We start from the raw sequence: 22,526 nt of genomic DNA, 5'->3' as shown, positions 1-22,526 counted from the left end.
AACATAAGAAACAGGAGGGAGTAGGATATCTTAAAAGCCCAAATTTGGCAAATAATAAAGTTATCAAAATATATGAGAAGTTGAGAAAATCAGCACACTGGCCACAAAATAAACAGCGCTATCTCAGAAATAAAGCCACTACTTATGGGTAGCAGTGCAAATAGGCTGGATGCCAATGGAAAGATGGCCACACAAGGGTGCTGTAACAGAGGGCAGGGAACAGAAGTCACATGCACAGTGCAAGAATGAATCACTTAAGGGTAAGTGTCATGTGTTCCCTTCCAACAGTAGTTCTACTTACCTGAAGAATGTAGAGAACCAAGGAAGAAAATTTACTTCAAACGACCTCTCTCAATAAGACACTGTGTACACAAAACTTAACTTGTCACTATACCTTTATTTAAGTCAAAAAATTGGTGTTGGGAAAATTCAGAGGTGCCTACATATGTAAGTTTTCCAAGTTCTTTGAATCTCTACAACTTTCTAGTAAGAATGTCAACATGGGCAGGATCATGCAGTATGTGGTTGAGAAATACATACTTTAATTGCCAACTCTGAATCACTATGAGAAATTCAGACAGGATTGTAATAATGATGAAACTCTTTAAAAATTAACAGTTACAGCATTATTCTGAAACCTTTGCCCACCCCAACCCCTCAAAACCCAACAGGGTTTGTGACAAAAGTCAACATAACAATAAAAAAAGCCACATAACACCAGCAACATACTATGTTGCTCAACACAGTGTTACACAACCTGTCATAAACAAGGTTTTTTAAAAAATAAAGTGAGGAATTGTCCAGCCATTTGAAAGAAAACATCCATAGGTTTTCCTTAATAGACAAATTAAATTTGTTATGTCAGGCAGAATCTGAAGTCCATATTTCTTCAATATGAAATCTGCATTTGTCTGGCCTCCTACTTCAGAATTACTTCAGTATTGAGAATATTCCTTTGACTGAAGTTTGCCAACAATGCGTTCCAGTTGTCTTTTGGCCTCGCACTGGGGAAAGTTGCTCATTTCATAGTATTGAGGAGCTATCTTCACTAACCTATTAAGAAAAACAGAAAATACATTTTACTATTCCTGAAAATTTACACACCAGAATAGTTACAAGCATCAAGTAGAACTGGAACTTAGTTTTCTAAAAATGTCATAGAATCATAGAATGGGTTACAGTACAGAAGGCGGCCATTCGGCCCATCAAGCCCGCGTCGGCTTTGTAAAAACAATCCAGTTAGTCCTATTTCCCCACTCTTTCCCCATAGCCTTCCAAATTTTTTCCCTTCAAATGTTTATCCAGTTCCTTTTTGAAGGCCATAACTGAATCTGCTTCCACTACCCTTTCAGGCAGCACATTCCAGATCATAACCACTCGCTGCATTAAAAAGTATATCCGCATGTCACCTTTGCTTCTTTTGCCAATCACCTTAAATCTGTGTCCTCTGGTTCTCAACCCTTCTGCCAATTTGTTTACTTTATCTAAACCGGTCATGATTTTGAACACTTCTATCAAATCTCCTCTCAACCTTCTCTGCTCTGAGAACAACCCCAGCTTCCCCAGTCTATCCATGTAACTCAACTTCCTCATCCCTGGCATCATTTGATAGAACTATGTGAAGACACTTTCAAACCATGCACTCTACAGTTCTATTATATATTCTACAAATGATATAAGTACCAAAATATTTCCCATGGAGAGCATCAGCCACTTTTTAAAAAAAAACTGAAGAGTTGGTACCTGCATCTGCCTAGATATTTCCAGTACAAAGTTTATTAGAAAACTGATCAATGATTAGATTAATATACTGTGAAAATCAACGGTAGTCAAAATTTAAACATAATGTAATTGCTGTTGTAAAATACTAGAGGAAAACAGCTTGTGCAAATTTTGCTGATGTTGGCTTTAAAAAATTGAACGTAGACTACCATAGAATTGTACAGGTTCACAGCCATAATTCTTCACAAAAGGAGAACCACAACCTCTGCTGCACTGTCTTGAGGGTGAGCAGGCAAAGTAGGATCTCAATACTTCCCTACAGGGAGGAAGAATCATCAAGTCATCCGTAATCAGCTAGTAACAGTTGGTTACAAAGCAGCCCTGGGAGAATGCCTGGAGCCAAGCACAACCTGGCAGACTGCAATTCACCAGCTCTGTGCCCTCCATCCATGAAGCTTGAACCTGGGCTTTGGCAGTTTGCAAACAAGGCCACCCTCCTTTGATCCACATCAACACCTCCAAAGAACACCTCCTGATGGCCAGAGGTTGATACCATCCTCACTGCACACATATCACTGTTGTTCACTTGCAACAGAACAATTCCAGCCAACGCCCCTTAGAGGACTTGCAGCCAACCAGATTGTAAGTGTGACACCCTGCATATGCTTTCTACTAACAAAAAGCCCATTCAAATGAGGTAGAAGTCTAAAAATCAGCCTAAGCTAGCTTCCCACGCTTGATGGGGGCGCTCACAGCCCAATTTTCCTAGACTCTAAAATCGAAGCTTGCACACCAAAAGCTTTCACTCAACCCTTTAATCGCACTTCAACATGGAAGCAGGAGTCTGGATTTTCCTATTAAATGCAAAGTTGATCAGAAGCAAGGCAGGGGAGGTGGACTCTCTTCGGCACAAAGTGCTGCAGGACCACAAGGGACAACGGAAGGAGGTGGCCAGGGATTACAGAATGTTTAATGATCTTATCAGGTCAGACAAGGTAAAAACAGCCTGCTTCACCCTACTAAAAATGTACATTACTAAGCATGTCTGCAACTTAATGACCTTTCCTTCATACTGCATTAATGTACTTCAATGGTTTGTCAGTACAGTCCTCTCAGTGGGGGGACTGGTGTATTGCTGGGTTGGGAGGGTGGAGAAAAAAAAAGGTGGGTGAAGAGAGTCTTAAATACAGAATAAAAACAGAAAATGCTGGAAATACTCAGCCAGTCAGGCACCACGTGTGGAGAAAGAAACAGAGTTAATGGGCTCGATATTGCCAGGGCTGCGGGTTCGCGGCGGGGGTGGTGGGGGCGCTATTGGGCGCGTGGGTAATGCACCCGGCGAAATCAGTCTGCCCCGCGCGCGATCGCGGCCTAATTGGATCCACTTACCTGGTCTTCCGGGTTCCCCACTGCTGAGCTGCGCGTCGGGCTGACTGCGCATGCGCAGTAAGGTCTGTCAGCTGGAGGAGCTCTATTTAAAGGGGCAGTCCTCCACTGACAGATGCTGCAACAAATCGGAAAAAACAGCATGGAGCAGCCCAGGGGGAAGGCTGCTCCCAGTTTAATGATGCCTTACTCCAGGTATCATTAGATGGGGTGAGGAGGAGGGGGAGGACAGAGATCTTACCGCCGGTGGGCGGGAGGAAGCGGCCTGCCTCTGCCACCAGGAAGGCCTGGCTCGAGGTGGCAGAGGAGGTCACCTGCACCACCAACATATCGCCCACCTGCATACAGTGCAGGAGGCGCTGCAATGACCTAAGTAGGTCAGCCAAAGTGAGTACACTTACTTATTCCCCTACACTCCACCTGCCACATCACCGCCCCCACCCCACATCTCCTTCTGCACTGCCAACACTACTCTGTCACATCACCCCTCACACCCACTCAAACCTCATCCTCATCTTACCTGCACTTACTCACCTCGCCAGTACTCATCCTGCCACTACCACTCAACCCAATCCTCATACAATTTCATGGATCTATCTCATACTCACCCTCTCATGCATCTCTTTCACGGTCAGCCTCACTCAACCTGCCACTACCTGTGCTGCAGCCACAGGGCATGCATCACATATGTGCAGCAGGAAGCGTATGGCAAACGTGTTGTGAGCATGAAGGGGATGCACAAGGGTGTTTGAGGGTTTGTCATGGTTTTTACTTATATTGATTTCTGACCAACTCACATCACATATTATATTGGCACTACTACAGCCACGTCTTTGCGAATCTTGTCTGGTTTATGCAATAATGCCCTTTCCTGAGGATCACAATGAAGACCCACACCTGATGCCACCCATTGTGTCACTGCAAAGTGGGTGTAGGTGTATTTGCAGGGCTCTTTTGTGCAGATGACAGAGACATCAGCGATGTCCCCGGTGGCACCCTGGAAGGATGCGGAGAAGTTGTTGAGGGCAGTGGTGACTTTGACAGCGACAGTTAAGAAGATGGTGCTCGGGCCAGTCGGGAGCAGCTCGGCATGAAGGAGGCTGCAGATGTCCACGACTACATGTCGAGTGACTCTGAGCCTCCGTGTGCACTGCTGCTCAGAGAGGTCCAGGAAGCTGAGCCTCGGTCTGTGGACCCTGCGGCGAGGGTAGTGCCCCCTGCGACGCATCTCTCTCTGCGGTTGCCCTCCCTCCTGCTGTGCAGGTGGATGTATCACAGCACTGTGTTGTGGAGCTCCACGTGTCAGAGGTGGACAGCTTGGCCGGCGAGGCTGGTGATGCTGTTCTCCCTCCGAGGTCATGACGGCAGCCCCCATCCGGAAGATGTACATCTGAGAGGGTCCGCAAGGTAGGTACATGTCTCTGGACCCCGGGGTAAGTGTGCAAGTTGGTGAATTTGATTGTCAGGAGGAAGGTGGCGGAGGCCAAACTTTGTCCCAAGTGAGAGTGGCCTCCTGCAATGAGTGAGGGTCTCCCCCCTCCAACTGCCAAATGGACCTTTGCAGCTGCCACAGGCTGATAGCAGCAACACGTCCATTTCAACTGGGACTGTTTCCCCAGTATGGGAAACAGTCCCAGTTGTTTCTAAAATCCCACCCCTCCTGACATATTCCCTTAATCAGGTCTGTTAATGACCTGAAATAGTTAGATAAATATTGTTAAGTGGCACCCCGCCGGCTTTAGTTGCCTGCGGGAGTCCCACATGCGGGGGCTGCGCGCGCACGTCGGCGCGTCTGTGGGGAACCCGGAAGTGGGAAGGTTGGAGCCGGGCTTCCGGCCCGCTCCGGGATTCCCCGATTTTCGGAGCTCCCTCGCCAGGAAAGCACCCGATAGCGGGTGCTAAAATGGAGCCCAATGTTTCAGGTCAATGACCTTTTTTCCAAGAACAGCCCGTTTTCAAGACCATGGATGTGTGTTTTTCCACAGAAAAAAGAACTGAATGACAAAATGCAATTTCTAAAATACTGGTTTAAAAATCCCAAAATCCCATTAGTTTGGCATATTCAAATGCTGTAAACAAGCAGCTCTGCCTTTATCTATTAGGTGCACAGGCAAAATAAATTGAAGGACTAACCAAATCAATCAATAAATCTTGTGTTGCCTCTTTACTTCTCCCACCCAAAAGAAAAACACTGCTAAAATGGTTCCATAGAACATTTTGTGATGCAATTACACACTTTAATTTCTTAACTTTGACCATAAAGATACCTATTACCTTGTAAGTTCTCATCATGGGGATGATATGGATGCATTGGTCTATGAGCATTAACTGTGATCAGGAAGTTGACAAAACTTTTGCCCAAAGTCCTTGTCAGATTTGGTGAAGTTAGTTACTTCTGAAATCCCCAAATTTGTACAGAATCTGGTATCTGATTATCTTTCGATTTTTAACTAGAGTTCATGTTAAGCTTAGGATTTATGGTCACAACACACCCAAGCAAACATTTGCAGAAGGAAGTCAAATGTTTGGACATTAAGTTACTGAGGTAGATGTGTCAGCATTCATAAATATGCACAAACATGGCTCTCCAATCATTTATTCATTTTCAAAAAAGAGATCCAGTATCCAAAGAGGATCGCTTTCAACAAAACTAGAAGGCAAGTTGTCAGTCTCCTCTCCACTTCATCCCAAAAATGAAGTCAGAGAATCGAGTGTGCTTTTAATTCAGATTTGTAAAGTTATAGAACAAACAGCCGAACGATGTAACTTCCTTCATTTGAGAGAAATCCAGATGCAACTCCCATCAAAAAAAGAACACCACACTAAATTATCTATTATCTTCTATGAAGACAGCTCAGTAAAAATTGTGAATTTAGAAGTTTTTTAACACTGCACTGTTGCATTTATTATGCTTCACACATTCCTATTTAATAAAAATAGAAACTAAAACCTCATTACACCCAAGAGAAACACACAAGCTGGGAACATAGGAATAGGCCTAGCAAATATTCAGCCCCTCGAGCCTGTTCCGCCATTCAATCAGATCATGGTTGATCTGTATCTCAAATCCATTTACCCGCCTTTGATCCAAAACCCTTGATATTCTTATGTAACACAAATAGATCGATCTCAGTCTTGAAAATTTCAAGTGATTCAAAATCCACAGCCTTTTGTGGGGGTGGGGTTCCAGATTTTCACTACCCTTTCTGTGAAAAAAGTAGTTCCTCATTTCATTCTTAAATGGCTTAGCTCTAATTTCAAGTTGGTGCCTCTTTGTTCTGGATTCTCCCACCTGAAGAAATAGTTTTTGTATCCACCCTATCGAATCCCATTATTGTAAACACCTAAATTAGTTCACTCCAACACTTCAACCTCAAGCGAATATAGGACAAGTTTATGCAACCTGTTCCCTAATTTAACCTTTTAAGCCCTCGTATCATTCAAGTGAACCTGCACTGCACCTCCTCCAAGCCAATATATCTTCCGAGGTGCAGTGCCCAAAACTGAACACAGTACTCCAGATGGGATTTGACCACGGCTCTGTACAACTGAAGAATAACTTCCTCCCCCCTGTATTCCAACTCTCGAGATAAAGATCAACATTCCATTAGCCTTTTTGATTACTTTTTGTACCTGTGCATTAGCTTTGTGATTTGTGGACATGGACACCCAAATCTCTTTACTCTTCCAGTGCTTAATCTCTCGCCATTAAGAAAATAGTCTGATGTGTCTTTCTTGGATCCAAAGTGGATGACCTCACACTTCCCCACATTGAACTCCACCTGCCAGTTTTGTTCACTTAGTCTATGTCCTTCTGCAACTTCCTGCTCCTTCTACACAACTGTGTCTCCTAACAGTGTCATCTACAAACTTGGTTATACAACTGTCTATCCTTCATCCAAGTCATTGATATATCTAATGAAAAGCTGAGCCTCAGTTCAGAATCTTGGGGAACAACACTTGTCTAAATGCTCAGTCACTCTGTTTATGATGATAGATTCCAGTAACTTCCCCACAGCTGAAACTAACATGTCTGTAATTTCCTGGCATCTTCCCTCCCCCGCCATCCTTCTTAAATAATGGAGTGACGTTTGCAATTTTCCAATCCAAAACGTAAAATTCCAGAATCTAGAGAGCTTTGTAAAATTATGACTAACGCATCTGCAATTTCCTCACTTGTTTAATACCCTGGGGTGGAAACCATCAGCCCTGGAAACGTGTCTATCTTAAGTCCCATTATTTTCTCCATTATCAGTGTTTTAACTTAATATAAATCCACCAAATTCCTCCCCTTGACTTATTTTTTGTACCTCATTAATTTCTTTGTATCCCATTGTTGCTTTTTGTAGCTCACCCAGTCTGCCAAATTTCCACTTTTTCTTGCATTTGTGTAAGCCTTTTCTTTTAGCTTGATGCTGTCTCTTACCTTATTTGTTGACTATGATTGCTTAACTAGGTGTCCTAGGCCCAATCATCATCAGCTGCTTCAACAATGACCTTCATAAGGTCAGAAATGGGGATGTTCGCTGACGATTGCACAGTGTTCAGTTCCATTCGAAACCCCTCAGATAATGAAGCAGTCCGTGCCTGCATGCAGCAAGACCTGGACAACATCTAGGCTTGGGCTCATACGAGGCAAGTAACATTCGCACCAGACAGGTGCCAGGCAATGACCATCTCCAACAAGAGTTTAACCACCTCCCCATGACATTCAAGGCATTACCATCGCTCAATCCCCCACCATCAACATCTTCGAGGTCACCATTGACCAGAAACTTAACCGGACATAAATACCGTGGCTACAAGAGCAGGTCAGAGGCTGGGTATTCTGCAGCGAGTAACTCACCTTCTGACTCCCCAAAGCCTTCCCACATCTACAAGGCACAAGTCAGGAGTATGATGGAATACTCTCCACTTGCCTGGATGAGTGTATGTCCAACAACACTCAAGAAGCTCGACACCATCCAGGACAAAGCAGCCCGCTTGATTGACACCCCATCCATTACCCTAAAATTCAGTCCCTTCACCACCGACGCACCCTGTGACTGCAGTGTGTACCATCTACAGGATGCACTGCAGCAATTCGTCAAGGCTTCTTCAACAGCACCTCCCAAACCCGCGACCTCTACCACCTAGGAGGAGGGCAGCAGGCACATGGAAACACCACCACCTGCAAGTTCCCCTCCAAGTCACACACCATCCCAACTTGGAAACATATCGCCGTTCCTTCATCGTCGCTGGGTCAAAAATCCTAGAACTCCCTACCTAACAGCATTGTGGGAGAACCTTCACCACACGGACTGCAGCGGTTCAAGAAGGCGGCTCACCACCACCTTCTCAAGGGCAATTAGGAATGGGCAATAAATGCTGGCCTTGCCAGTGACGTCCACATCCCATGAACGAATAAAAAAAACTACACAAATTGAGCTTTTGCCTATTATCAGGGATATGTACTAGTTTTGCATCGTACCAAATACTTCTTTGAATACCTTCCACTGTTTGTAGGTTTACCCAGTAACAATTTAGCAGAGTTTACTGTGGTCAATTTGTTTCTCATCGCTTCGAAGTTTGCCTAACTTAAAATTTAAAATCTTGGTTTGTGACTCACTCTTCTCCCTCGCAAACCTGATATCAAATTCAATTATATTATGGTCACTATTCACAAGATTCTGTTAACTAATTCTGGTTTGTTACTCATCACTAAATCTTGCATGGTCTGTTCCCATGTCAGTTCTAAAACATATTGTTCCAGAAAACTGTCCTGAATGCATTCTAGACATTTGTCATCTTCACTACTTGAGCTATTTTGCTTCTCCCAGTCTATGTGAAAATTTAAATCTCCCATTATAACTACATTGTTTCTGTTACATGCTTTCCCGATCTCTGCATTTATGCACCCCCACCCCCTCCAACTACGTCACTATTGTCAGGTCTGTAGATAATTCGCGCCAGAGTCTTGCATCCTTCACTGTTACTTAGTTCTACCTATAGTGTTGCCACTGCCTGATCATCCTTACTGAAATCCTTTCTTTCCATTGCTGCAATTGTGTCTTTTATCAATACTGCAACTCCTCCTTTCCCAATTTCCCTGTCCTTTCAAAAGATCCAAGAGCCTGAAATATTTAGCTCCCAGTCATGCCCAGCTTAAGCTAAATTTGTGCTTCTAACTCATTTGTTTTATTTCTTGTGCTACGTGCATTCTTGTACAGAACTCTTATTTGTGTAATTGTCTCCACCCTGACCATATGCCTGGATAGTGTTTTTCTCTCACTTTTTGTTGCTAACACTGTGTACATTGCTATTCAGGCCAGTTAATAAGTTCTTACCTTTCATCACTCCTGCTTTATTATTACTTTCTATAACCTTTTCTGTTCAGAGTATTTATGTTATCTTTATCACTTTTTTTTTTACTCTGACCATTGCTCTTATCCCTTCTTTTTCTTATCTTTAGGTTACCATCATATCCACCTGCACCCCCCCCGGCCCCCACCTTACTGCTTTGAAGTCATTTCTACCCGAGTGATTTCTACCTCAAGTACAATAAGTCCATGGTAATTAACTCTCAGCACATTCAGGGCTCAGGATGATGGTTTCTGTGCTCATGAAACAGGAGTCTGGATATTACTGCTGACTAAACAGTATTCGCTACATAAAACTTGTCTTGGGGAATTATATTAGGTTCACATAGCAATGCATTCATAAAAAGTCCAAAGTTGGGCTTTTACCAATGCATTTTCAAACAGATTGATGATACGGATTTTATTTATAAATGCCTGGTTTTCTCAACCAAGAAAGGCTGTAGAACAGTCTATGCATGCAGAAAAAACTAGACCACCATATACAACTTACATTTTCTGATCCCCGCAATCTCATTTAAGTTGAGCAGAAACATCAAAGTCAATACTCAGTCACCACTACAGTTCCACGTAAATTGAACATACAAATGCTATTACACATTCTAAATCATTTAAATGTGATTTATCACGATGCCTACAGCCTGCTTATAGGTATTTGGTAGTGACTAAGTATCACAAATAGATAGTTTTAATGACCATTATAAGAATGCTTCAGGAACAATAATCAATGCTCTCTGAGCATTATATAACACATGAACTATGCTTCAGCTGTATGATTTTAGCCACCAAGCAGCTATTCTATTTTCCCATCGACTCAACGTTTTGGCAAATGTAAGGATTTTGCAGGAAACGTGCAGCAACACGACCAAATCAACGAGTCTTGAATAATGATCATTTAAACCTTAGTTTTTGCCACAGTAAAAGCCTGCTGCAGATTTTTTTTTATATATAAGTTTAGGAGAAACTACAGAATTAAAGGTGGGGGTCAACAATTATTAAATAATTATGTTCAAATCTGGTTTGAACTATTTTAATTGATTCTGCGAGTTCAATTTCACGATTCAAGACTGGATCCTCAAAATTAAGATTTAACTAATGAGGCTATATGCAACTTGTGGCAAATACAGAAAAATACAACAAAATCTGTCTCAGCACATTACCATTCAGGCTTGATGTCTGTACAGGTGCGGATGTAGTTTTTAGTGGTAAGTACAAATTCATTGTAGAGCACCCACTCAGGTTTGTGGTCCAGGACAGTAGAAGGATGCAGCTGCACAACCTGGTTATCTTTCACCGTCAAATAGTGGCCTGTGCGTTCCAAATGAGCCACCTAAAAAGAAAAGATAGACAAAAAGTACCCATTAGTTATCACACAACACATTCTGGTAGAAGTATGGGGAGAGTGCAGGCAGGGGTTGAAAGAGATGGGGAAAAGGAACAAAAAAATCTACTATTGCTTTGAGTGTTATCTTATTTCAGGGCGTTGAGAATCTTGTAAATTTCAAGATATCAATTAAACCTGCAGTCAAAAAGGGAAAAGTCTACTATTCACGTTGTTTTCTTGGTATTCAGTCACATAGATTTATCTAATTTTCCTTCAGGTTTACCAGGAAAAGAACATCTCCTTCAGAACATTCATGGTTCAAACATGTACCAATATCCTTTCAAAAATAGAATCATAGAAAGGTTACAGCACAGAAGGAGGCCATTCGGCCCATCGAGTCCTTGCTGGCTCCACTCCCCTGCCCTATCCCCGCAGCCCTGCAAAATATTTCCCTTCAAGTACTTATCCAGTTCCCTTTTGACAAAGGCCATGATTGAATCAGTCTCCTCCACCCCCTCGGGCAGTGCATTCCAGATTCTAACCACTTGCTATATAAAAAAGTTTTTCCTCATGTCACCTTTGGTTCTTTTACCAATCACCGTAAATCTATGTCCTCTGGTTCTTGACCCTTCCATCAATGGGAACAGTTTCTCTCTATCTCCTCCGTCTAGACCCTTCATGATTTTGAATACCTCCAGCAAATCTCCTCTCAACTGTGTCTGTTCCAAGGAGATCAACCCCAGCTTCTCCAGTCTATCCACGTAGCTAAAGTCCTTCATCCCTGGAATCATTCTCTTCTGCACCCTCTGTAAGGCCTTCACATCTTTCCTGAAGTGCGATGCCCAGAACTGGACACAATACTCCAGTGTTTTATAAAGGTTCATGACTTCCATACTTTTGTACTCTATGCCTCCATTTATAAAGCCCAGGATCCCGTATGCTTTTTTAACCGCTTTCTCAACCTGCCCTGCCACCTTCACCGATTTGTGCACATATACCCCCAGTTCTCTCTGTTCCTGTACCCCTTTTAGAGTTGTGCCCTCTAGTTTATATTGCCATATAGGTAGTACCATACAGGTAGTTTAAAATACCATGGCAATGTTCTCTGGGATAAGTACTAATGCTTCCAAAGTAGAGAATGAATGTAAATATGACAATGTCAAAAAGCAAATTTGTTTAGTGCTTGAAATAAAAGCAACTTGCAGGAGAATTGTAATCGCATTTGTGGCACTGCATATGTCACTACACGTCGCTAATGGTATAAACAAGGGAACTGTCTTAGACATTCAAAGAAAAAGTACTTATAGCAAATAAACACCACTAAGTCTTGCTTTTTATTTTTTTGAAGCACTGAAGTGTGGTGTGAAGACCATCTATTGTTTTACTATATTATGGAAATCTTTACTATTGCCGTTACCTGTGTCATGTTTAAATTGACGACAGTTAAATCTCACCAAGTCATATAAACAACTACAGACATTTCAGAAAATCTTATGACCTCATACAAGACCAGAAATATTTTATAATTTACTGAAGAGTGAAGTACGCACTTCTTGTTGCACTAATTCAATAATTTCACAAAAACTGTTTTCTACTTATCTGCCAAGATTTCCACATACTATTCATTGCATTTCTGGCGCTGCCATTAACTCATTAGTTCATTGCAAAGCCCCAGCGTCCCATTAAAATATCAATATCTACCTTTCCTCTGAAGAGCAAGAGCAATACCATTGTATAATAGCCTACATCTATTTCCAGGCATTTTGATTCTGATAGCAGATTTTTAAATTTGATGCCATCCACTACTCAATTTGTTTCCATCACTCATTCTACCATAGGCCTTTCATATGTATTTCAGCACACCTAGAACACACTGAGATATGTACTTAGAATGACTGATGTACAAACGGCATCTTTAACAATACAATCATCCTGTTCAAGGTAGACAGTTTCCATTTATGTTGAAGGTCAAATAACTTCTTTTTTTGATTATATTTGAGGTGAAGCAAATTTTATCTTCAGATACAGTAACTACCTGTCTGATTATATCAGTCCTCTTTTAATCTGCTCAAATCACTCAACAAGTTCTTAGATACTATACAGAGAACCACAGTACTGTTACACACAAACTTCTGATCAGTTAACTGATAACTCTTTCACCTCCCACTGTAGGTTTCAAACCAATTGCTTTTAATGCCATTCTGAAAAAAGTGTTGAAACCTACAGTACACAGAAGCGATTAGAATCGCTGTGGTTATGGTTTTGATAAGCAGGACCATTACCATTTACAACTGTCCACAATCCATTCCTGCCAGCATCAAGGATGATTTTGTTTATTTTCAAGTCACAATTAAAGTCCCAACGAGGAAAAGAAAAACTACAACTGTTGCTAAAAGCAGTAATTCTTCTTAGATGTGAAAACCAAGGAAGAGACAAACTCCAATGTTGCTACATGTAATAATTTTTTTTTTAAAGTTGCTATTAGCACCGATACCCAATAGGAAGGATTACATTTATGCCAATGGGTGCTGACATTGGACAGAATTCTTAACTCATCACCACCACATCATGGTGCAACATATACCCAAAATGTTTCCTAGGCACAATCCAACTTGAGAAATATCTATATTATATATTAAATTTGGTACATGGGACTCATGTACCTACAGTGCCTGTTACCCCTGTAGATGGCACTGTTAAAGGATCACTCACACTAGTGAGACAGAAATTCTAATTTCCAACACGCATGCAAGACAGAAAGAAGATAAAATCATTCTAATTTTTTTTTTTAGAAATCAAGTTGAATTTTGAAAATAAACAAAGCCTCACAGGGAAACATATAGGAAGGGAGGGCACTCAACCTTTGCGGGGAGGGGGGGGGGGGGGGGGGGGGGAAGAGACGAGTAGGAGTGGGGGAATGAGTAGGAGTGGGGGAAAGTGAATGGAAGGTTAAGGACAAGGTGAGTCACAGTGAAGTGAGGGAGGGGTGGATGCAGGGGTTGATTGGGTCATTCAAGAGGTAGGGGTAGGGGATGCAATTAGATCAAATCTGAATGATTTGGTGGTGGTGGGGGGTGGAGCTGCTGAGGGCCACATTTTCACTGAAACCCCCACTCTAAATTCTGCATGCAGCATTTGATAGCTCCTTTCCTTTTGGGTGGGAGGTGATGGATGGTGTGGTGGGGAAAGGGGAAAAACAGAACCAGAGATGAGAAAGAAAGACAGAAGCAGAACAGGAGAAACAGATGAACAGCAACAAACAGAATGACAGGTAAGAGACCATATTCTCTGACTTACTGTGTGCAATGCCACAGGAGATAGAATAGTCTATAATTATACTACAAGACCGTTTTCACAGTGCAACTAAAAAAATATACACAACCACCTTGACAGCAATACATAATTTAGATATTTTTACTATATTTCCTTGAAACAATTACAAAAAACAGTAGCTAGAAAGCAGTGTTAAAAATCACCTATCTTAAAAGGACTGTTAAGCCTTCAATCTGATAAAAAGGTCAATAGCAACAATAAGCAAAATGAGAATTTTAAATACAAGGGTTAAGTAGCCTGTGGCTTTTCTCAGATTTGAGTAGGAAACTAGCCGCAATGTTTTATGCAATGATCAGCATATTTGAAATTAGTACTGTACAGTAATAAATACCCCTTGTGAAAATAGAACACATTATTTTTCAGTAATGCAAAAAGCCCGTATTGTTTTGTTAGGAAATCTCTCCTATCGCTATTACATGATATAAAGATCAATTACAAAACTCAATACCAGAAAGACAAGTTTCAAATAAACCTGTAATGAGGAAAAAGGGAAGAAAAACCTACAAAAAAGATTGGAAGCACATTTCAGACTGCAGACCAATCTTATGGATTCTCATAGCTACATGAACAGCGTAAGCTTCACTCTCAGTTCAGATTATTAAAACCCATAATCGGTTTTCTGTTTGTGAAATACAAGCCCGTTCACATTTTCAATTTCACCATTTAAATCACTCAGCTGCTAGACAAATTTAAAATTTAGAAATAACAGGGAATGTTGTACAAATCGTTACAATTGTAGGTCTGATTTGTAAAAGTATAAACATACCCATCCAATGGAATTGCAAGTATAGATCAGCCATGATCTAGCCAAATGGCGGAACAGACTTGTGGGGCTGAATAGCCTACTCCTGTTTCTATGTTCCTATCCAATATCTAACGAAGGACTTAAGTTGGCTACAAAAATGTATTTTATTTTGCTGATTTCGCCCCCCAGTTTTCTTGGTTTCTGCATGTTCATCCTCATCTGTTTTCTGAAGGTAACAACTCCTGCTAATAAAAGGCTCCAAAGGAGACTGTCGCCCTCCAGTATGATGGGCACAGGCAGGCTGTTGCAGTTGATGCTGAACTTTTCACCCAGCAACGAAACAAGCACGCTCCAACAGGCAATTGTCACATTACATTTTGAACTCCCTAGTCTGACTATTCAATAGAGTCTGAGGCTCCCCACTCTGATCACTTTTTATTCAACTTCTACAATTTTTTTTTCCTTGATCTAAATTTCATTCCATTATGAGCTCATTTTGTTTCTGCTTCATCTTTGAATCCCACTTCACTTCCAGCCACTTTGCCAATCGTTCTCATTCTCTTATTTCAGTCTTCCTGCTTTTTCTCTTTTCGTCGCAATCTCCTTTTGAAGTGCTTTCTTTCACTTTTTTGTTTATAAAAAAAAACTTTTCCTGTTAAGTTTGTTTCCACCACACTGTGCAAACACATACGCAATTGGCAGATGTAGCACACTGCTTTACTTTACAGCCAGCAGAAATGTAAAGCTTGAAATGAATGAGAATCCAAATGTTGAATTGTTGTACATTTCATGATCATGAACAGCAAGAATTTTCATCATACCTGCATAAAGTAGCCAGAAACCAGTGCCTTTCTAATGTTTATGTAATAGTCTCGACTTGTGAATTCTGTACTCCTCCGAGGCAGGTTGAATCTGTCCATGATTCGTGACAGCTGTTGACGTACATTGTCAGCAGACATCAAGGATCTGTAGTTAATAAAGTTGTCATAGCACCACTGAACCGACTCATGATCTAAAAATAAAAATAGTGCATCATAATTAATTTAAAAAATTGCAATTAAATTCTAGCTTTATAAAGTAATTAAAAAGCTATTGCAGCATAAAACAACCCTTTTTATGAGATGTCCCCATCAAGGTCATGAATTTGGAAGAACCCTACTGAAATCAGAGGCCTAAAGACAATTCATTTTGTTGTGAGAAAGTGCCAAATGGAAGCCAAGTGCTTTGCCATAGGCACAGGGGAGAATCATAGGAACTCAGTCTAATTGTCTTCAAGCTCTTTTTAATGTCAGCTTTCACAAAGGTATAATTACCAAAGGCAGATCACCCATCCACTCAGTCAGAATGATGCATGATCTAATGATCAAACCATGACATTAAATTGTAAAACTACACATACACACATCTGACAGTTTATAAGAAAAATGCAATTAAAAATTAGGTCGTCTAACTACAATTAGCCACAACAACCACCCAGCAATTGTCAAATTTAACATTTTGCACTAGTCCCAGGTCTTTGAAAATGTAGTGAGTCGGAAAGCGGGGGGGGGGGGGGGGGGGGGGAAGAAACAATCTGACTGCCACATTTAATTTGACAAGATAGATCACACTTCCTCCAGCAGCCCAAATTGTTGTAAAAAAAGTGAGTTAAGGTGGGCAGTTTCTAATGAAAAAAAGCTGCAGAAAAAGCAGGTAGTGTGCTGTGAAGTTCACAAATCAAAACAGTCTACTAGGGTGTGCCATTGATTCAAGATTCTAAAATTAGGAGTCCGTTCTGACTTAAATCCATTTTAAAATAGTCCCATATTAGATTCAGAATCAAAACTGGAGAAAAATTTGATATTGACATTCTACCTTTTAGCAAACTTTAGTAAATTCAATGAAGGGATGTAATAGAGCTCTGAATTCCAAGTCACTTAATCCTAATTATTTGATAATTTAATTTTTTTTGCACATAATTCCCATTTTGCTGGGTTATTTATTTTGTTTAATTTGAATTATTGGATAATTCAACTTTTTAGTAGAACAAATGACAATTATTAGTAGACTATCTTCACTAAAATGTTCCAGTGATAAATCAGCAGTAATGTACCAATCTATCATTCTGATCATGATAGACTTCCCAATTTGGACTTGGGTCTTTTCGACACTGTTCAATTAGAAAAAACCCACCGATGTCCAAATTAGCAATAGCACGAGTAGATTAAATGGCTGGACTGGCTCACAAATTAATGATTACACTCATTTCTCTACAACAACACTAGGGGGGATTGTAATGAATGCTAAAATCACAAATTGTTGGAACTAATCACTTTAAGGGGAAAGGTCACAAGCACAAAAGCAGTCATTTATCTGGGAATCAACTGAAGATCCCAAAAACATGGAGGCTGCAGGAAAATTGTTAAAAGGAAACTCCGGCTGCAAGGAAGGCAAGACAACAAAGAATCTGAATTTTCTGTCTATGAAACAAAACATTCTGATAATTCCCCCAACCCCAGCCACTCCGCCTTCTCTGGACAATGCCGATTTATGCTGACATACTGTTCTACATGTGCTGGCATCAGCCATTCTTCATGTGTAAGCCTAGAAAGGCTATGTGCCAAGCCAATCTTGTCCTTGCCCAATGTCCCGTTCCACTCACACACTCCCAACATACAATCCAGCAGGAGTCAGTGAACAGAAGCTGGAACCCTGGCGTAGCTAGTAGACAGTTTGATTGTAGGGATCCACGTCACCCCAATTGAGGTCAACTAACTCAGCACAGAACCCCCTGATTGAGATACTCAGCTGTACCATAGAGCAGCACGTTTATCTGCTAAGCCATCAGGGGAGCTAAAAGGCCCCAATAAATTCTCCCCCCCAACCTTTTTAAAATTTATTCTCAGGATGTGGGCGTCACTGGCAAGGCTGTGTTTATTGCCCATCCCTAGTTGGCCGAGAAGATAGTCATGGGTTGAATATAGTGAGTATTACGCCTAATAAGATTCCTAGATCTGTCTCAGTTTCATCCTTGACTATTTCAACACCACTCATGGAGTATGTGTTGCTTGTTTTTTTTCTTCCCATGTGCATATTTTACACTTGTCTGCAACATAAACTTGAGAGAAATTAAATGTCTCAATGAGGAACCCATAAAGGCCTGACAGTACAATTTCCAAATACTTTGCGTTAAGCAGAACAGATGATCCCTGAACAATTCAAACTCTAATGTGCCATGAAATGCAAGCAAACGCTGCACACAATGTCAGACTGGGGTCTAAACTAATATCGATCGCATGTTGAATAGCCCAGAATGTGTAGGAAGTCATGAGACAGAAATAATCAACTTGATAAAGCACCATTGTACAACATATTTCCATTTTGTGTTATAAGCTCCATTCATGGGTGTTTAGGTTATATGGTATCAACAAGCAACCCGTTGCTTCCCAAGAGATCGTTTTTGCTTAATTTGCATTACTTATAATCAATATATCTACCATTGATCTAATAACATTCTTTGAAAAACAAAATGCCTCCAAGGTTCCAATGAAATAACCAACTCCCCAGCTGTGAAATGGTACCAATGTATATTCTTCATACATTGCACACCCAACAGACTGGCGTTGTTGGATTCTTAGGCTTACTAAGCTCATCTATTTTGTTCTGAACATTGCAGGAATTGCGGTGCAGCACTTTCTTACAGCATGTGAAAAGTTGGCAGTAACTTGATTAAATGATAAGCAATGTATGTGACAATTGTCTGCAACGAGTGTGAATTTTTCCATAGTATTTAAAAGCTTTGGTGATAGCAATTCCCTGGCTGCACTGCTAGGTTTGTTTTTGATGCAGGTTGTGTAATGCCAGGGACAGTGCTAAAGGGTATACCGTATGATCAAGGCCCAGGGTAGACAGACACGTGTGCACGGGCACCGCTGAGTATAACATTTCAATTTGTACTGTACTCCCTTTTATATTAATGCTCCCGTTTGTTTTATCTGCCTTATTTTCTCCCTATAATCACCCCTTAGGAAGCAAAGGATTGGATGCTGAGATTACCACAAGACCTAAAGAGCTTAGCTTTTTTTTCTTTTGTACATTTTTCCTGAAAATTACCCACTGTAAGCTCCTGGAAAAGCTGAAAGAAGCACAAAAATCCTAGATGGACTGGAAAAATCAAATGCTCAACATTCTGTAGAAACTGAAGAATTGGCCCCAAACTTTTGGCGAGGTAAAGGTCTAAGCAAGCATTAAACCCGGGAGAAACAAACTGGCAGGTCCTGGGTCTCAGGGGTAGGAGAACACGAGCAGCACCATCTATCTACAACATCAGAATACTTTTCAGCTGCTTGCTCAGCAGCTGGTTTCCTCAGAGCCTATTGATCCAGGCTAGACTCTTGTTTTTCATGTTACGTTGTCCACACAGCACAAGTTCAAAAGGAGTTTTGAGAGCTTTGAGTAAAACAATTTATGTACTGCACCATCAATGGTGCAATTTACTCGAGTTTGCTTTTCAACAAATGTAAGGAATCTTACAACACCAGGTTATAGTCCAACAGTTTTATTTGAAAATCACAAGCTTTCGGAGGCTTTCTCCTTCGACAAAGGAGAAAGCCTCCGAAAGCTTGTGATTTTCAAATAAAACTGTTGGACTATAACCTGGTGTTGTAAGATTCCTTACATTTGTCCACCCCAGTCCATCACCGGCATCTCCACATCATGGCTTTTCAACATGGTCTGGAATGTATCCCATGCTGATCATTTAGTGATGACTAACTGCAGCTTATATCTTTTTATCCTAACAACGGTTAATCACTTTCTTGATTTAAAATGTTCAGAAGCTGACTCACAAAAGAGGTTTTTTAATGTATAGTATAAAAATTTAAGTTATTGAATGTGTTAAAGTATTGCAAATTGAAGCATTTCATCGAGGGAGCTTGATGAGTGATAATACAATTTTACTGATAAAAATTTCAGAAATCACCATGACATATATCAAATATGTGGGTCAAATAAACAGAGAACCTAAATGTATTGGCGATTGTTTTAAAAAAAAGTTATGACCATGGCCATAGACCAATTCGAACATTTCTTTGAAGCAAAACGTTTTTTTAAAAAATTCTTTGTACTTAAGTTACATGGAGCTTATGCTTAAAAAATGAAGTGATGGACAACAAATTAAGAGTTACGTCAAATCAAAATTTCAGTTGCAATACTATTTATGAAATAGGACCAAGAGTACATACTGGATTTTGTTGAAACAGAAAATATAGGATTACTTTTCTAAAGAATGAACATAGTGTTCACGTTCTCAGGACATCCCAAAATACTTCACAGCCAACTAATTTACTGTTATTCTGTAAGCAAACATGGTAGCCAATCTGTGCATGGCAAGGTCCCACAAACAGCAATGAGATAAGTGACCAGGTAATCTGTTTTTGGTGGTGTTGGTTGAGGGATGAATATTGGCCAGGGCACCAGAACTCCCCAGCTCTTAAATTGATTAGTGATATGGGATCTTTTCCGTCCACTTGAGGGCAGATGGGACTTCGGTTTGACATTTCATCTGAGAGACAGCACCTCCAACATGCAGCGCACCCTCTGTAATGTACTGAAACATCAGCCTAGATTATGTGCACGTCTCCAGAGTGAGGCTTGATCCCACGACCGTCTAACTCAGGTGAGAGCGCTGCCATTGGGCCAAGTTGGTACCCAAATGTTTTGTTTGCAAAAAGGAAATTTGCTTCTCCATTTAGTTATTTGTAATGTTTCACAATGCGACATTAGTGTTTATATAAGTAAACCAACTAGTCACTCAAACAACTATAAATGAATACAGCAGTCAATTTAAAATTCTTGACAGCAATCTGGCCCCAAAGGAAATTAACAAAATGATATGCCTACACAATAAAAATAAAAATACTGGAAATACACAGCAGGTAGACTGACATCTAAAAGGGGAAAGATTTGCTAATATTTCGGGTGTAATCTACCTGGTAGGGTAAAACGTTAACCCATCTTTCTCTTTCAGATGCTGACCGATCCAATGCATATTAATCATTTTTATTTCAAGTTGCAGAGTTCAGTTTTCTGAAGCCACTGAGAGGACTTCAAAAAACAATATGCCCTGTAATCCTTTTGAAATTTTTATCAAAAGTATGTGACAATCTGGACAATGAGAATTGTATATTGTGAATCTGATCCAAAGCAAGTGGGTGATTTCTCCAGTTACTGTGCTAAATCAAAATTAGAAGCAACATTTGGGAATTTCATTGGGGAAATAGGCTTCCATGCAATGAGATATACTTTCTAACTGATCATTTGGGATTCTAAAGTTTGGCAAGAAATAGCAAGAGGAGGAGTAGCTACCTCTTTAAAATAGTCTACTGTTAATTCAAAGAAAAAAATTCAGATGATCCAGAATTCAAATTAAGCAATTTAAATAAAACAGGTTTTTGCACAATTTCAATTTGAATACCCTTGCTTTGTTCCAGTTTTATCTATCCAGTCATAGCCACAGCATCTCCAGCAATGCATTCTGTTCCCACCCCAGTACCTCTGGAGTCTCCAAAGAATTGATCCTTGGCTCCCTCCTCTTCCTCATCTACATGCCGCTCCTTGGCTACATCATCCGAAGACATGGGTTTAGCTTCTACTTGTATGCTGATGCCACCCAGCTCTATATATCCACCACTTCTTTTGGCCCCTATGCTGCTTCTGTGCTGTAGGACCACTTGTCCAACATTACACGCTCTGGAATTCCCTCCCTAAACCCCTCCACATCTCTCCCCTTGTTTAAAACCCACCTCTTTAACCACCCCTCCTAATGTCTCCTTCTTTGGCTTGGTGTCCAATTCTGTCTGATTTGCGTCTCTGTGAAGCATCTTGGGTGATGTCCTACGTTAAAGGTGCTACATAAGTGCATGTTGTTGTTGAGTTAACAGGCAATTTGAATTGAGCCTCTTAATTAAAAAGGTGATTCCACAGTTGGGCATTCCCACACGGAATAGCGGTCACAGAGAACTTTGCCTGGGGAAAATCACAAGACGCAACACCCAATTTTCCATCCATTTAAATTAATGCACCGAAAATTGGGTACTATGGGTCCATGATTTTCTAGCTATGGCGCCCCGCAAATGCTGCTCCATGAAGGAGTGCCCAACCGTGGAATTACCCCTGAAGAGTTGACTGTTGTGGCAGGTATGAAATATGGTTTACAAAAAAAAGTTTTCAGTGTGCCTGTTGAATTTCCTGCGCAATTATTAAGTTTATCGTATCTCAGTTTAAATGGTTAGAGAACATGAATTCTCCCCTCCTGCTCTCTAAACACTTATGTTTCTTATTGTTGGAAGAAGAGCTTCGTGAGTAAATGTATCCAGGCGTATGCACCTATATAGGACAGTTAAAGTTCCAAGCAGGAAAGAGCCAAACGGTGCAAATGGAGTTCTGTCCAGCTGGAGCCTGAACTTCAACTATTGGTTTCAAACCAGTAGCTGCAGTGCAAACACAGCTTAGACTATCCTTGCACAGAACACAAGCTTAAAAAAAAACCCTCTTTCACCCCATTATGAATGCCCTAGTTATAGCTTCAGGCGCTATTCCCGTTACTATTAGAATGCAGGAAGTACAGCTATTCAGCTACTTCTTCCTTTCTGGCTCTTTAATGAGAATTCTAAGGTTATGT

At 40.8% G+C, this 22,526-nt stretch overlaps 1 protein-coding gene across 4 annotated transcripts in view; it reads right to left on the bottom strand.

The window, feature by feature from the left end:
- Positions 1-377: 377 nt before the first annotated feature.
- Positions 378-22,526, bottom strand: part of dhx15 (DEAH (Asp-Glu-Ala-His) box helicase 15) — a 131,272-nt gene continuing 109,123 nt past the window's right edge. For all 4 annotated transcript variants that reach the window (XM_067989180.1, XM_067989188.1, XM_067989196.1 and 1 more), the window contains exons 12-14: positions 15,688-15,878; positions 10,625-10,794; positions 378-1,053 (exon numbers count right to left, since the gene is read on the bottom strand). In XM_067989180.1, the coding sequence (XP_067845281.1) occupies positions 936-1,053; positions 10,625-10,794; positions 15,688-15,878 (479 nt within the window). In that variant the 3' untranslated portion in view covers positions 378-935. The remainder of the gene's footprint in view (positions 1,054-10,624; positions 10,795-15,687; positions 15,879-22,526) is intronic.

This window comes from Heptranchias perlo, chromosome 1 (assembly GCF_035084215.1).
Source record: "Heptranchias perlo isolate sHepPer1 chromosome 1, sHepPer1.hap1, whole genome shotgun sequence".
Lineage (NCBI taxonomy): Eukaryota > Metazoa > Chordata > Chondrichthyes > Hexanchiformes > Hexanchidae > Heptranchias > Heptranchias perlo.
This window is presented reverse-complemented; position numbering and strand designations above follow the sequence as displayed.